The sequence below is a fragment of the Ptychodera flava genome, chromosome 12 (assembly GCF_041260155.1).
Source record: "Ptychodera flava strain L36383 chromosome 12, AS_Pfla_20210202, whole genome shotgun sequence".
Classification (NCBI taxonomy): Eukaryota; Metazoa; Hemichordata; class Enteropneusta; family Ptychoderidae; genus Ptychodera; species Ptychodera flava.
The window spans coordinates 2,203,269-2,220,306 of NC_091939.1; the positions used below are offsets into that span (position 1 = coordinate 2,203,269).

General features: G+C 38.5%; 1 protein-coding gene across 2 annotated transcripts; it reads left to right on the forward strand.

Annotated features, from left to right (window-relative positions):
• The first annotated feature begins 21 nt into the window (after window positions 1-21).
• On the forward strand, window positions 22-16,023 carry LOC139144691 (alpha-N-acetylneuraminide alpha-2,8-sialyltransferase-like). Of its 2 annotated transcripts, none has more exons than XM_070715416.1 (8): window positions 22-195; window positions 10,947-11,135; window positions 11,708-11,953; window positions 12,312-12,453; window positions 12,976-13,088; window positions 13,780-13,866; window positions 14,400-14,623; window positions 15,408-16,023. In XM_070715416.1, exons 1-8 carry the CDS (start codon window positions 125-127, stop codon window positions 15,638-15,640), a joined length of 1,305 nt encoding a protein of 434 aa, XP_070571517.1. In that variant the 5' UTR covers window positions 22-124; the 3' UTR covers window positions 15,641-16,023. The 2 variants fall into 2 exon arrangements, with proteins under 2 accessions (XP_070571517.1, XP_070571518.1); XM_070715417.1 differs by lacking the exon at window positions 22-195 and adding an exon at window positions 616-781.
• Window positions 16,024-17,038: the final 1,015 nt, after the last annotated feature.

The following is a 17,038-nucleotide window of genomic DNA, read 5'->3' on the forward strand; positions in this document are numbered from 1 at the left end:
ATTCTCGTTTGTTCTCGCGTATGTCTCAGTGTATACTTTCGGAGATATATATATTTACACACACTATCAGCTGTCAGCTATATCAGATCACTTCCTCTTCTACATTTAGCATGTGTTCGTTTACATGTGGCTGTGGCTCTCCGGACAAACATTTTTGGATGATAGAATAAATTGGTTGGCGGTCTATGAAACAAGGTAAGAATAATCATTATAACTCATGTCACTGAAACCCTTAGGCCCTACATGTAGGGCCTAACGCGGATGGTATTGGCCTTCTGAGGTGCTTTAATATTTACATCCGGGAAATTTTCATTCATTCATTGGAAATTAACTATAACAAATGAGTAAGGCATATTGAAATCACCAGATACACAGTGTCAACTCTTTTTCCGTTTATTTCATAATTACACACTCTTCGCTTGCCAGTCTGTAGGCCTATTGTCAAAATGTTGCGAAGCGTTTTACGCGGAAAACCAAGAAAGAAGATTTTTCTCAACCATTCAGGTAGACTTATGATAATGCAAAGGCTATGTCAACGGCATAACTAGTTATTCACTAACCGTGAGTGACCGAGGTCATGACGTGGACTGGCCTTGATGGCTCAAATAAGCCTAAAAGCCTCACAACACAATGGTGGCATACACAAGTACAATTTGCGAGTCAGTTAGCCGTAATTTAATGGAGGTGGAGTGCACTGCCATAGCAAGGATACCGCGGTATTTAGCCGTCCCCTCTTTCGCCGGCCTCGTGCGGACTGATCGCTTGTACCCCATGATACAACGTAAGTCATTTGATTCTTTTTTGCTTCACGCACGATTTTAACCGTCAGTTTCTGGAAAATGTAGTGTTTTACCTTCATAAATCGTTTGATAGAAAATGTAGAGTTGTGATGCCTGTATTTTGGGCTAAAATGTAGCTTTTGTCCATGTCATTAAATGTGTAGGGTTTCATTCTTTGAGTTCGAACGTTTCAGCGTACATCCGTTCCCAAATCCGGGTTAGCGCCCCCTCCCCTCCCCCCCCCCCCCGCTACGCCCAGTCACAGTCTTACCAGAATGTCAATCAGGAATTGCCTGTTAAGCTAAGTAAGGTAGTGTAATGTTATCCTCGTGAGATCTCATTAGCCTGATCTGGATTGAAATTATAAAGGTGAGATAAACTTTAAAAACTCTTTAAATAGACACTACCCAAAAAATTAATAAATTATATTATCACATGCACAAGCCAAGTTTGTCGTCTCCGAACAAAAAATACGGGATTTATTCTCTGGTCGTTCTACGTCACGACAACCCGCGTCTATGTCATCAATTTTGGTGCGTCGGACCTTTTTTTGTCGATCTTTGCTGTGCTCGTAAATATGTAAACAAACAACATGGTGGCCGATGTTTCTCCCACGCGCGGGCTCCCACGATCAAAAGTCATGTAATGAAATCGATATTTTCACAGACTAAGACATTACTAATCCGAACAATGTAAACACAAGAGTGTACCGCCTGTATATTCCGAAGGAATTACGTGAATAATTTGCGGAAACAACGAACTCGAAGCTGGTCGCGTACACCATGGGTTCCGTACGCACTGCAAACAGGGTCAGGCGCGACGTTTACAGTTTTCACGCCGTCGAGATTCAGTCGATATTTGTTCCCGAAAAATGGCGTATCTTCGTCTGTGATAAATTTCTAGGACTATGCTATCTTTGAAATAGAGTATAACTTTGCGGAAGGTAGCCTACATGTAGACCGAGAGCTGTCATTTGCTCCACACATGAACGAACGTGAGCGCAAATGCACACGACGTACGGACGACTGGAAATGATTGACAACTTGTGCACAGCGTACTGATATTTATTGCTAAAGTAGTTCAAAAGTTTAAACGCGGAATCGTCATGGAAAACTTATTTTAATTTGCAAAAAATAACGAATTATTGGCTTGTGCATGTGATAAGTATATTATTCCCTAATATTTTTCTTCATTCAGCTCGGAAAATACTCGTGACGTAATGACCGTGTCACCACTCGTCTTCGACTCGTGGTGACACGGTCATTACGTCACTCGTATTTTCCTTCGCTGAACGAAGAAAAATATTAGGGAATAATATCTAATTGACATCAAGACAAACATACATAAAAATGCATAAATGAATGAATATTTAATATATATGTAATAAATAGTAGTTATAATATTGTAGCACAGTTTCACATCTTGGTAAAGGGCGCATATATGTAGGTTCTGAGATCGCTTGATGTTTTTTTATTACTTTACAGCTGGTTCTCATACTCAAGCAGGTGTGTGTGAGTGTTTTCCTAATTTGTTTGATACATATAATATGTTCACTAAAATTTGATTTTCTGTGTATTAGACATGTTGTAAATGTAACGCATTGAAGAAAATCGTGTAAATCCACAGAGGTGAAAATGTTAACAACATACCATGTAGGATAAAGGCTTTCGGTGCAAAATTCATACGCTCATAATCTCGCGTCACCAATTTAGTTAGCCGACCATAGGCGGACGGTCGGGTCTTCACATGATCATTAGCAGCAGTACCGTACACCATAGGAAATCGATCATTTTTGTATTGTCATGTGTTGCGTTGTGTTATGTTGTATATAGTGTGTTGTTTTGTGCTGTATGGCGTTTTTGATTAGGTGTTGTATTATGTTGTGTTGTAACAACTAAACAGCAGAGGCGAAGGTGACAACTGCCCTTCCCCTACGAGAAGGCCTGTGGTTCCAGTTACCAGAGCCACCGAATGTTTTTGTGCGCCATTTTATAACCCTAACTTTTTAAACAGCCTTTCGTAAACACGGAAATGGAAAATTATAAAAACTCGCGTGAAATCGCGCGAAAAATTCAAATTCGCGAGACTTTATTCATTCTGCAAGCTTCAAACGAGCAACATTTGACTGCCAGAGACGTCCATAAGATGTACTCATTCATGGATACGAAAACAACCTTGTAGGCGGACTTTCGAACAAAGTTTAGAGGTACGACATGTTTTCTTATAGTTAAGTGCAACCCACTTAGTTGTTGGCCGTGAGTTGAAGCGAATCGGACAAATAGTACCAATGTTTTCATGTTCGTGAGGCTGCAAATAATTGTACACAATTAGTTGATGGCAAATTACAGGAGCGTGAACGAAACTACAACGAAAATCATAGTAAATGCAATTTCTTGGACGATCTGATGCTGTATTTTTTAATAGTTTGCTACCTTCAGACATAACACCAATCAATAAAATTCATCAGACCAAATTATTGTCAAAGTTCTTGCTATGAAAACGTTCGTAAATTTGAGAAAAGTTGTTGTGCATTTTCAATTGTGTCTCAGGACAAGTGATCCAAAAATAAAACACAATGAGTGAAATAATGATTTCATTGCCTGCTCCAGTTCAGTGCACATGCTGACAACACTGTCCCTGTAGGTAATAAACTTTGAAAATACATGTATATTACAGCCCATCGTCTCCCTTCGGGGAATAGCTAGCGACAGGATACAGAAACAGTGTAGAGGCTCAAAATTTTCTAAAGTTTCTCAATTCAAAGATGTTACATCCTTCCAGGTCACAATACGTATCGTCATTGATATCAAAGTGAACCTCCGCTGAATGAAATAGTTCTCGATTATGTAGCAGCGCGCAGTGTTTGTGTAAGAGATAACTGAAAATGCATGATATGATACTTGTACAGTCGGCCACTAGTCAGATCTGACCGTCAGTGAAGCTATGACACCGCAGCGTCTCACACTCAAATTCAATACAAGCCCTTTGAAGCTGAATGGAGAATAAGCTTTAATAAGGGACCGTCTCAGATTGTCGCAGAAGTTCAAAAAGCGAAATTCATTCGTTTAGGGGGAGGGGGTTTGATCTCCATTCACTTAGTGAACTTCACTTTCGCACTTTTATTTTGTGATCACAAGTTTTCGTGTGTTTATTTTATATTAAAGAAAAACTGCACACTCGTGCCAAATCAACAAATTTGTAACTGATTTGTGCCACAAACACAATTTACCGATAGTAACATTGTATCCTAAACCTTTCATTCATCAAATTATACAAAGACAAAAGTATCATTTTTTTAAATGTGCTATTTATAAGCGTCTGCTCTAACCACTAGATTTCTTTATTCTCACTTGTAATGCACCTGACCATAGTCGTTTTAATATGATTGAACATGCCTGGGCCCCCTTGTCAAAGTTTCTCGCTTATTTACCGCCCCTACCAAGTACAAATTGCGTGTTCACAAAGACAAAGAACAGCACAAGAGATTCAAAAAGGGAAAATAAAATAAAATGAAACTTTTATGCGGTAAAATGCCCTGTTAGTACTCAAATCTGATCGATTAATGGTAAGATGTGGCAAGGGGAATACGTCTGTAGTAGCTATAGCTAAATGCAACATTGTAGTCTCAGGCAGACATGAACATTTCGCACTTTTGAAGTTTCGTTTATGGGGAGGGGGAGGGGGTTTTGATCTAAACGAAGAAATTTCGTTTCTTGAACTTCTGCGACAATCCGAGACGGTCCCTAAGGATGACGCCAATTTTACACTCTCAAATGGTTACCTCGCCTTAAATATATAACAAGTTGACTACAAAGTTGCAGATCCCAAAAAACAATTAGCGTAAACTGTTTTACAAAATTGGTTTGGAGACCCTGACATGATTAAGCTCTCCGGGATTTTTACAGTTATTTTGTTTTTAACATACAGAAAGAGTTGGTGATTTTTTATTTTATTTTATTTTTTTTTAATCCCTACCACGGTGATATCTTCAATTATTTGTCTGAAACAAGGAAGGTTTGGGAAAAATGATCAAATAAAATCAATGTCGGTTTACCCGGCACCTTGTGTCTATTGTGTCTCTTCGGTAATTGGTGGAGCTCTGATAACTCGTGGCTAGACGGGTTAAATTTCTGTGGGTGAGATTCTTGAATCTCCAGGTGAATACATGATGTTGTAGCTAAGGGACAGCGTTTAAAAAAAATATAGATCTAAGACTTGCTGATTTTCACCTTGGTTATCTTATTTCAAACTGTAGTCTGTAACCACAACGTGCTATTCACTGCTACACGAAATCATACTAAAATGTCACCTTGACTTTCTTCATTCATTATGCATTGGTTTTGTGAAAAGCATACCAAGCAATGAATAATGTATATGTATTTTGGGCACCCTGAACTTGATGCCAAACTTATTTCTCACTATATTTGTACGCTAAGTAGTTCTCGGGATACACTGGTATATTTCTTGTATCAATGATATAGCATTGAACAAAACTTCATCTGCTGATTTTTGCCTGCATAATCATGAATGTAGCATTTGAAGCAAACAACACTCTTTGCCACACTGTTTTTAATGTGTTTCGAGAGAGTGAGGTACCAAGACTAAAGAAAAGTGACTTGTGTGTTGAAGAATTCGAAGGAATTATGCAGAGGATAATATTTGTAAGTCATTGCTATAGGATTGAGTCAAGTGTTGAATTTATGACATAAAATGACACAGAAGTGTTTAAAATTGCAACTGTTGATGTGTTGATGTGTCCTGTCATAAAAACTTATAATGGTAACAAAATCTACATGTATACTCGGTAATCCGACCTACCCATTTTCCAAACCCTTATCCTGAAAAGTTTACTCATTTTACAGGTTTTGCCCTACATAAAAATCACTATATTTTGTGAGGTATAAGCTTATTTATGCATTAAAAATCAAAACGTATATCTTATTTTTCTGAGATATCCTGATATACATTCAGACTCTACAATGTTTCTCTATCCTCTTGCTAGAAGGATGAAAATTCCAGTATACTGGAAACACAGAACAGGGTCTCCACTATAATCGTGCAGTGAACATTAACGGTCGATATTCTTTTATCGGGAATTGATACAATTTTGTGTGTATGCTCGCCGGTCGTTCCCAGCTCACAATGGCGCCAAACTAGAAAAATTGCGCCAAAATACTAGTAACATAAAATGCGGAGAGGGCCGGAATTTCTAGTTGGCATTGGGCTGACGGGAAAGCTTGTGGGAGGGGATGAGGAGGGCAGATATTCAACCAGATGAAAAAAGATTGTGCTGTGCCGATTACATGATTTTCAAAATGGGGGTAGGTTGGTTGGTCGAGATTTCGTTTACTTTGCCATTTTTTATTTCTAGGTCTTGCTGTTACTCAGAACTATAGCCGTGAATAATTCCCTGGCATAGAGCGTCACGGCGAACGTTTCCACATCTTATAATGTAGCAACAATATCTTGATTATGACGGTGGGAATTGGCAGCTGCCATTTTTACATGCACAAACAGCATTGCAGTGGTGAAATGCTACCATTGATTAGGCCTATACTTTTATACTGAGCTCTCAAGAACTTTTGTTTGTAGTGTTGTTTCTTCAAAGTCAATTTCTTCCCCCACTCCCGGTATGTTGGAATTCTATGTTATTTACAGTTTGATGTGACAAATGGAAGACAGATTTGAAAACGTGAATCAGGCCCCTTCCTAAACTAGGATACTCCCGACACTTGTGTCATCCATGAAAGTTATCCATTTTGGATCAATCGAACAGTCAGGCTATCAATTAATGATGAATATATCTTGATTGTCACGTAATGGCGCCCGCTATATTGGCTACTGCTGAGAAATATTTGGACAAATGATGTCAGTTTTGTCTGTTGTCTTTCCATTATTCAGTGTTCCCCGGATGTAATGTACAGAACTACTTTAATATGTGAGGATGGCTCAAGTGCTTTGTACAGCAAAGTAAAAAGTCGGACAAATTTAATGGAAACAGCTTGTGCTATGCTCCCTTTACATGTGTTTTTGAGTAGTCACGGTCATAATATATGTGGCAACAACGAACACATTTCCCATTTCTATCATGGAACTTAATGAAATCATACATTCTGGGATTCCACCTGAGTTTCGACATTTGCATGTGACTGTCAGAAAAGAATAGTGACGTCCCATCCGTGACAGTTAACGTGTCCATGAGAAACCCCACGGTTCATGGTGTTCACCTGGTTTGCTGCGATGTACAGCTGTAGAAATTAAAACCCTGTACTCCATTGACTCATTGATTGATGATTTAGTCCTTTCATGAACACAATTAGTTTCGATTGCCTTGTACTACTTCACGACACAGAGTAACATACACAGAGTGGCAACACCTATTGTTTAAGGCGTGAAGCGGTTACGTAAGCATCCATGTTTGCCTCGCCTCACGAAGCTCTTGCTCTCTTTTCCGAAGAGTGCCGACCATGCACCCTTCGGTAATTTTCGGATTTTCACCAATTGTTAAGCGAAAGTATGTTCGACAAAGTTTGTGTTGTTTGTTGTCGTGTGGTGCTGATCGGAATTGATCTGCTTGCAAAAACGGGAATGTTTTGAGCTTCAGGAAAGTGGGTTTTACCGTTTAAAAATTCCTCTCATATTTTTATGAATATATAATGAGTGTCTTGAACCAAATTTGAAAGTCTTTTATCGATACTGTCTGGTTTTACTCAATGGTTTACGGTCAGTCATACCGTCTTTTACCACGTGCGTCAAGAAAGGACATGTTTATGAAACTGCTGGCGTGTTATGTTTTGATTGGCGTGAAGCAGTGTTTCTGGCCTGAGAGCTCACAAAGTAACTATGGTTGCTACGCGACTGGCAGTATGATGCCATCTCGTCGTATGTTTCGCATAATCTCGTGTAATTATCAACCACAAACAAAGCCTCCAAAAAGTTTAACACCTTTGAAGCTCATTTTAATATGAAAAGCCAATAGTCTACCGAGACGACCATGGAACAAAAGGCATGCAAGTGTTGCCACTCTGTGTATGTTACTCTGTGTTCACGAGTTCACTGCAAACACTTGCCGATCAAACGGCGGGATCGAGGAAATTTTATCTGGAAGCCTACATCATCGACTACTTATATAGGTCGCCTATTGATTTGACCATGGGGATTTTTGTCATTGAAAATTTATAGAAAATGACAGACTTTGTTGACGGTGTGTTGTCATTTGGATTGAAATGATAGGATTAGTGGGATAAACCATTTGATAATGAAGGGTGACTCGGGAAGTAATCAGGAATTCTGATGTCCGATAATGCCCAATTTTCCGTGTTGTCTTATGAAATTGAAAAAAAGAACAAAAGGAGCAGGAAGTAGTTGCATGGAATGATTCATTTTTTTGACCTGCGTCGCACACCGTATAATGGAACGTCCTTAGGCTAAGGTCAACTGAGGTCAACAAATGACGGTGTGCAGACTGTAGTGCATACAACAATCGTACAGGTGAACGTGAAAGAATACATAACAACTTCGGAACCCCAAGTTTGCAATGGACCACCGAGTGTTTAGGAGAAATAGAAGGTAGAAAGTTCCTACAAGTGGTTTTTGATAGATGAAATAATCCATATTGTTTGATAACCGCAGGCGTTTCTAGTGAAGTATGGAGACAATTAGATATTTGACAATGATCACGTGGCGTAATTGTGTACAGTAACTATACGGTTACGGTATGGTTCTATTACATGTGCATGCTATATTTAGGCCAATAGAACAAAAATGTCGAATCTAGCACTACAGTGATCGCACACTATGGCTTGGCCAGCGTTTAATTCAGTTGAAAGTTCACGGAAGCACTAGTTTTCTTTCAGCTTCGCAACTAACCGTTTGGCTTACACAGACACACTCGGAATCTTCAAAGTATTGAATACACGATACATTCAGAGTTCGTTGGTATAACATAGAATACAAGCTTACAGACGCCGCCCTTGATTTCTCCATGTCCTTGTGTGTCTTAGTATTGAATTAAGGCTAGGATCGTCTTTCGTCTGTCGTGTCGTCTGTCAGTGTCGTTATGTCGAAGCTGTAAGGCGTGGTTTCAATAACTGGTAGATAAATACAACATCTCTCTTCAACAAATGATCACTGATGGCATCGGTGACATGGGGCCTTAGTTAGTGACCACTACCTATCTGACTTACAGATTGATATATGGCGGGTGCCACATGTGGGGCAGGATGCGCTTACTATTTTCGAAACACCTGACATCACTTCTTGGTCTTTTGGCAAGAGGTCCATATATCTTTCTTTCATGATTGACTTTGTTTATATACCGTCTATTTACTGTCTGTTCTGTGCTGTTTTGTGTCTATGTTTACAACTATTGTCTTACAAATTCTGACCTAGTGTTATGGGAGTATGGATTGGTATGATTGCGATTATTTTTCAATGATACAATATATCTTAATGAATTATAAAAGATTTGAGTCCAATCATATATGTTAATGACGCAAAGCTCGATCATCTCCTAATTTGTCCCTGCAGGGTAATGAAGTGTTTATGGTCAAAGTTCCACTCAATGACCGACCAACACCGTGTACATTAGAACAATTAATTTACTTGTTTTCGCATCAAACTGTGTCTCGGACAAGTTGCACATAATTCCCAACCTGTTCATAGACCTTTACACATAATTATGGATAACAGAATGGCATTTAAGATAGAAGAGAACTCAGACTGTATCACAAGCTAAGTATAAGGGTCGTTTTCGTAATACGAGACAACAGTCAAACAAATCTTCAAATTATCTGGTATGTTGGTGTGAACCGGTGTCCATGCATAGCAATGCCGCTTCGATCCAGGTTGCTTGTCTTCATGAAAGAAAATGGTTCACTGGGATCTAAGGTCTCGCCATAGAAATATGGATACGCTCGACATTCAATAGATACATCTACATCTCAATCGTAAGCCACCCAGCCTACAGCAATGGCCGACCCAGTCTTTCACAGGAACGTTCATGACTATAGGTGATCATGCGGCTGAATGTTAATCCATCCAAATGTCTAAAATCTTATACTGCGAAATAACGTCAGAAAGTGTTCCGAGTGGTGTCACGGAAACTATCAAATTTGTATTTGTTCTTGGGTTTGGCGTAGTACAGTGAGTGTGTCGTCAGTGAACCTTGAAAGTCCCTACCAGGTTTCATTGAAGGCGGCAAAGTTCGCCATAGTAACCTGAAAAACTTAAGATGTGTTTGTATATCAATCGAAAGCAATTTGAATATGTAAACGCCATACATATGTCTCGGTGTCACTCAGTGAAATTGTCTGCTTGAATATATCATTTTAAACATGCAGTGAAATCGGAGCCTTAAAGATCCATTAGCTGTAACTTTGGTCATTTTTTTATTTTGTTTGTTCTGTGTATCATCTGCAGTTTCTGGTTTGAATCCCTGAACCATGGAGAAATTCCTAATATTTAGCTCAAAAATATACCCTATATGAGTATAATCTGCATTGTTATTGTTTAAAGTTTGTATTCAGGTCCGGACCAGAATACATTTATCAACAATAACAATGGTCATTTCACATATACAGGCTGTGTTGGCAAGAAAGACACCGGGCATTGGTCATGATGATCGGATTATAGTAAAATTCTGTAGTCGATACATTGAAACAGAGCCGGAAAGATTAGTCAAAAGTTACAGCTAATGTCCCTTTAAGTGTCCAAGTGTTCACAACTTTAGGTAGTAGACATTTTAAGGCTATCCCACATGCACTGCTGCGGTCGTTTAGAACTTCCATACACACATGTGAAAAAACATGTTTCCTTGCGTACATATTATATCACATTATCACGTAATCAATTTCATGTAATGCCACAAACAGTTTGGTTCGTTGGCACAATTGGCGAAGAATGTATCGTCTAGGGTAACATCAATACAGTGCGATAACGCATGATGAGTTACTCTCCCTGGCACGAAAAGCATCGTGGAACAAGCCAGTAAGAGGACTGTTCACAGGAAACCAATGATATTAAAGGTATGAGAATCGCCAGCTGCAGTGTGTTACATGACACTGTCAAATGAACTGACGACTCGGAGGCTCGGGGTCACCGACGAAATAATTGCAAGCAACAAAACGTGTAGCACTACTAATTGTTGATTTGGTCATTTTTCAAAAGGATCAAACAGAATAGAAGAGGAGAGAGGATTATGATGGTATGTTTGCGTGTGGTTGGCGGAAGAAAGAAAACCGTGGTATCGGTTTGTCTGTTGCTTCTCCTGTGTGGTTATGCTTACATTATGTTTTCATCGAACGTGGTCAGCGTCAAGTACCCCGGGCTTACTCATAGGATCAAACTAGCATCACGGTAGGTTCACTGATATCGTTTACATCACGCACAATTGTGAAATATGTATCTTGTTAATGAAACCATTTCGATCTATCTGTCGTGATATAGGGTTTTATATCGAAGTTCCTTAGTCTGACTGAACACAGAATCAACATCACAAACACTTGCAACGAATTAGCCAGGTTTACACAGTATAAACACTGAAAATGCAGCGGACGAAACGCACCTTGATAAAGGCCTGCCATGAACGCTATCATAGAAAACTGAAAGAAAAACAGGTTTGGGGAGATTCTAGTCCGAATGATTGATAGTAAGTAACGAAGAGTTTGGTTTAATAAATGGATCGCAGATACGATCGTCATGGTCAAAAAGTTAAATACATGTAAACTCAGTCTGTTATTTGTCTGCGACAATGTCATCGGGGTCGAGTTTTTCGTCGACTCTGCAGTTGCAATAATGAGAAAAGTATGAACGCTCTGTTGTAACACACCTGCTAGTCGTCTACGCAGCGTTCGGTATTGTATGAGCACCTTGAATTGTATAGTTTAGTATCATATGTGATTGGCGTATTAGTGTTGTTTTACACACAGGAAACAAACTGCTAAGACGACAGCTTCTTACGGTCCAGCTCAAAATCTGCCAATAATTATGAACCAGGGAGAACCGAATCTTTCTAGATCGTCCACAGACAACAGCACCAGGCAAGTTAATAACCAAACAACATTAGGAAAGAGGGACAATAATACAGCTAGTAATGACACACAATTGGTGAAAGACTTGCTACAAATACTTTCGTCACCTTGGAGACAGAACGATTCAAATAAAGACAGGATAAGGTAAGCTATCCAACCAGTATGAGTTTGTTTACATTTTCAGCAAAAACTCTGCAGCTGCTCAAAATAAGGTCAATCAGTTACTATCTTTTGGTAGAATTGCTCGTACTTTGTGAGGCAGGAACATCGGGAATGTAGATGTGTATATCGACTCTGAGAGGCAAATGGAGAATACAACATAAAAATATCAAAGACTCATACAAATGACATTTTTTTTCTATTAAGGAGCAAAATTTCTGTTTAAGAGTAAAATGGCTTTGTTTCAAAAATTATCAAAGAGAAGAGTTTATGCTGATTAATTTGCTGTTCTTGGACTCATGCATTACTTCCTATCACATTCTTATCACATTCGTTCCTGTAGGAAGAAACTAGCGAAATTCGTCGACGTGCGAAACATGTTCATACTCACGAAGAAAAATGTCAAAGTCTCACAGGTTATTCACGGAACGTTAGGAGATCTGCCGTTTAAAATATCACGAGATCTTCATCAACTCTTACCAGAGGTAATAAAATACACCTGCATTTGTCACTACCTTGATGGAACATCTCTTGCAAGAAATGCAAAGTCATGACATATTGCTGTGACTTAGAGGACCGTGCCGATATAGATCGCTAGCACTTGTCGGTTTTGTTTGCGCCTGGTCAGCTCGGACGGTCAGCAAACCTGACAAGGTCAATCATAGTTGACCCTAATGGTCAATGGTTGTGTTTTCGTAGACCTCTAACTATGTAGAACTGCGCTGTCTTTTTTAACTATTTCAATCATCTAGAGTGACGTTGCTAAACATTATTATTGTTATTATTATTATTATTATTATTATTATTATTATTATTATTATTATTTTCCTTTATTCATTACATGACCAGATAATCCGGAAAATCAAACTAGAATAAAGACTATTCGCATTAAAATCCTCTTGACTTCAAAAGTATTTAGGAACTGAGTTTAACTCGGCTAAATATTAGTTAGGAACAAAAAGGTGTCAAAGAACTGTTTCATGATTGTTGTTTGAAACATCCAACAGAGGCAGCTGTTCGTAGATCGGACTTACAACACGTGTAGCGTTGTTGGCAGCGGTGGAATACTGTTGAATAGTAGCTGTGGACATCAGATTGACTCAGCCGACGCTGTCATAAGGTATACGTGTGAATCGCAAATACTACATTTTGATAATTGATGCGAGAACATAATCGCGTGTACGCATCTCTACCTCACACTTCATGCCTTTCTGAAACGATACATATTTTTTATGGTATACCTTTCAATGGCACTCCTCTTCATATATCGAATTCCATCTGAAGTTGTATATCCTATTTGCATAGTTTTCCAGTCTGTTGAAGTGCAGCCCTGCGGATATAAGCAAACATATGCAAATGTTCAAATAGCATGAATTTTAGTCGCATGGTATATTAATACACACATACATGTATGAACGCATATCCACACATACATGTTATATGGAGTTAGAGCGTAAGTCTTCCATGTATTTCTCTATATCTCTCCGCGTGTTTCTGAAAACCCGAGAACCGCAATATGTTTGGCAATGGTATAGTTCATGACAAAATTAATCGTATTCGCTTTTCGCAAGTAATTTTTTTCGAAACTGATCTGTCGCCTGAAAGTTTCGAAAATAGTTTTGCGAGTAGTCCTAGTTAAGTCTGTTCAAATTACGAGATGAAAGTGAATTCAATTAATAATATTTGTGCTAAGACTCCTCAGTAGTTTTCCTGGTTACAATACACCGTTAAATAAATGGACGTAGTGTGCAGACATAATTATGCATATTATAAGCGAAGAATATTATGGTAAATTGATATTTTATTTTCAGGTTAAATGTACCGACACTAGGGCCATTTTCAAAAGACGTCGGGAACAAGACTACCTTTTCGACATTCAACAAATCCCAATTAAAAAAGTAAGTTTATAAGTTTAGTATTATTTCTCAAGGACTGTAATCGGATTGTGTTTCAAATCATCGTACAAAAATGAAGCCTTTCTGCTATTCTTTGAGTCAAATTTGTTTCTATGAAACTGGTCGACAAAAAATTCAAAATTTACTGCAAGTTTTGAAGATGAATTTATCGTCGCTACTCTTGCTTGTAATCAATTGTGTAATTCACGGTACAGCTTGTCACTACGACAAGATGGCAGACTTTCAGTTGCATCTTCATCCATGTCAACAGCTAAAAATACAAGCATAATCCACATTGCTGATGTTATGAATTCAGTGAGTAAAAGGGTAAGAAAATAAGTATGTAAATATGAAACACTACATGATAATAAATTAATATAATAATAATTAATTACCACTATAATCACTATCACATGTCGTTGTCACCATCATCATCATCACCGTCGTCGTTGTCGTGGTTTCCAGTTCCATATATGGTCTTGTCAATAGAAATATCCCCTAACCATTGTTGTTTAATGATCTGTGTTGTGTTACAGGTATCGGTATCTGGTGACTCCTAAGGAACGGCAGAGATTTCTTTCTGACGTCAAAGGCTATAACGATCTGGCGATTTTGCTCCATTCCACCAAATATTTATTTCCACCGAGTGTTCGAGCGGCGAAGGCAGCGAAGGGGCATGTCTACTTCATGCACCCTCATCCCTTCAGTGATGTTTGGAAGTTTTGGAAAAGTGAAAATCATAATGAACGTCTTAGCTCAGGTATCATGTTCACTTGACAATTTTTTTAGCGTTCAGTATTTTGCTAGAACGATCTCTAGTAATTTTACCCTGCAATATGAACATTTTTCTAGGCAGTAAATTTGAAAGAAAGTAGCTGCTATTAACGAATACTTCTGTTGCCATGTTGCGATAATTTAATCGTATTCAGTACGCCAGTTCATCAACTCAAAAGCAACAATCTGCAAAATACAATCTGCAAAATACGAATGCTCCAAGTTTCGTGCCTTTCTCTTCCATTCCTTCTCACTAACACACAGATTGTCGCTCGTATCTTTAATTAGTATATTTTCTATAGACGGCGAGTGGGTTTTCTAAACACAGTACATCTGTAGACCTACAATGTAAGCCCACATTTATCCTATAAATACCGGTAAAATGCAATTTTGATTGTCTTGGCTCATTGCCTAATTTCTTCTCTCCTTGATATTTGGTTACTTACTGTAAAATATGAAAGAGTAAAACGGTACCGGAGAGAAATAACAGCTTGACAAGATTCGGAGATACATTTTGTAAGTTGTGGTGTTATTTGAAACTTTATTCCGCTAATAGGATGCCTAATCGTAACCATTTCTTCTTACATTGCTCGATACCAGATTTCATCATTTAGTAACTTCAGGAGAGGGAGCAACACGCGTATCTTGCAGTTTATTGACCAGGGAGAATCAAATTTTAATTAAAATATTGAATTTGACAGCTTTATTTAGTCGTTATTTCCCGACGCAAATTATTTACACAAAGTATTTTTTCCTTTCGTGCATTGCAGGGTTTTATCTTGCTACCATAGCGCTGTCAAACTGTAATCAACTAAACCTGTATGGGTTCTGGCCGTTTGACTTGGGACCAGAAGGACATAAAAGGAACTACCATTACTACAACGACATGCAAGTGAGCAAAGCTCACGATTTTGCGGACGAATTCAAAGCATTGACAATGTTGCATAAGCAAGGCGTACTCAAGGTTCACGTCCATCCTTGCAAAAATGATGTCAATCTTTGATTTGATTGATTGGCTGGCAGAGAGAAGACAGAGTCTTACTTGCATCAGCATGACTACGTAACCGGAAAATATCTTCCTCCTCTCACGGTGGCTTGTCCCATTATAGGGCGGAGGTTTGTCTCATTATAGGAAGAAAGAAGAGGTGCACAGATTGCAAAAATTAAGATCTCAGCAGTGATATGAAGTTTGAGTTTATTTAGCGTCTTTTACGTGACTCTGAATGTTGTGTCGAACTGACTTCAATTCATTGAAGATTAACGCAGCTGTCTTAAATTGACCCATTTAAGGAAACAGCTCCATTGAGAACACTGTTTAGATGTCACAGAATGTGCAATTCTCACAAAGTGAGGAATAAATTACTGGTATTCAAGGGAATATCAAAATAACACGATTGGAACTAATTTTGGATCATTGGTTCTTCATATTTTCATATTTCTCAAAAGTGTTTGGTGCCATATAGCTGAATGTTGCATATTACAAATTACTCATAAAAAATAAGTGTGTACCATGAAAAGACACGCAGATGAGCTTACATTTGCAGGTTAAAACGACCTTACTTCACCATCCAATTATCACAAATTAGTTCCAATCGTGTCAATTAAAGTCATGGACCAATATTGAGTTTTTGCTTGACAAAGAAGGAATGGTCACAATTATGTGGAGATTTCACAGTACAAGATGAGTGTTAAAGTCGAGAGACTGGCTGCAAATCCGCGGGGTCAAAGCTTAGTTTGAAATGCAACTCGGTCAACGCCGAGTCACATGTTAAAGTAGACGTCACTGTTACACTCAGCCCTTGTACAATACGTGTGTTTCATGAACCATGGCCTACGGCAACGTAGCTATGCTCTTTCAACAAGACACATTCTGTGAACGACGCTATGTCCACGGCTCAAAATTACGACAATCGTAATAATCGATCAAAAACGTGGCAGTCATGAACTAAAAAGGTCATACTCTTACTGTTTCAGGTGGCGTTTCTACCGTTATTCATACGCGTTACCATGGTAAATTATTGCCACCCAATCATGTCCCATAGAAATGGTCATGGTAACGTTGTTTGTTGCATGAAAGAGTCCTTCAGGACCATAGACCCTGAGGGTCTATGTCAGGACTAACTAAGGGTCAGTGTATCTCAGGGACATATTTTCAGACGTTGAAAAGTTAACCGTCACCTGTAAGAAATAATGGAATTAACCATTTTTTACGAAGATGAAGATGCGAAAAATTTCTCATAGATTGAAATCATGATAAACCATTTTGACTTTTGAATACTGGTGACTCTAAAAGAATAATGTACTCTGACAAGACTAAAATATTTGCTTTGTTACACTCAATAGGTCAGATTGATTCCTGTCTAGAAAGAGAATAGCTGAACGTTTCCAAGAGCACAGGATT

Bases quoted from the DNA above. Each gene is read 5' to 3' on its own strand.
- LOC139144691 (XM_070715416.1), top strand. From the start codon at position 125: ATGTGGCTGTGGCTCTCCGGACAAACATTTTTGGATGATAGAATAAAT. The intron at 196-10,946 runs GTAAGAATAATC...ATTTTTCAAAAG, and splicing joins TTGGCGGTCTATGAAACAAG to GATCAAACAGAATAGAAGAG. The intron at 14,624-15,407 runs GTATCATGTTCA...CGTGCATTGCAG, and splicing joins TAATGAACGTCTTAGCTCAG to GGTTTTATCTTGCTACCATA.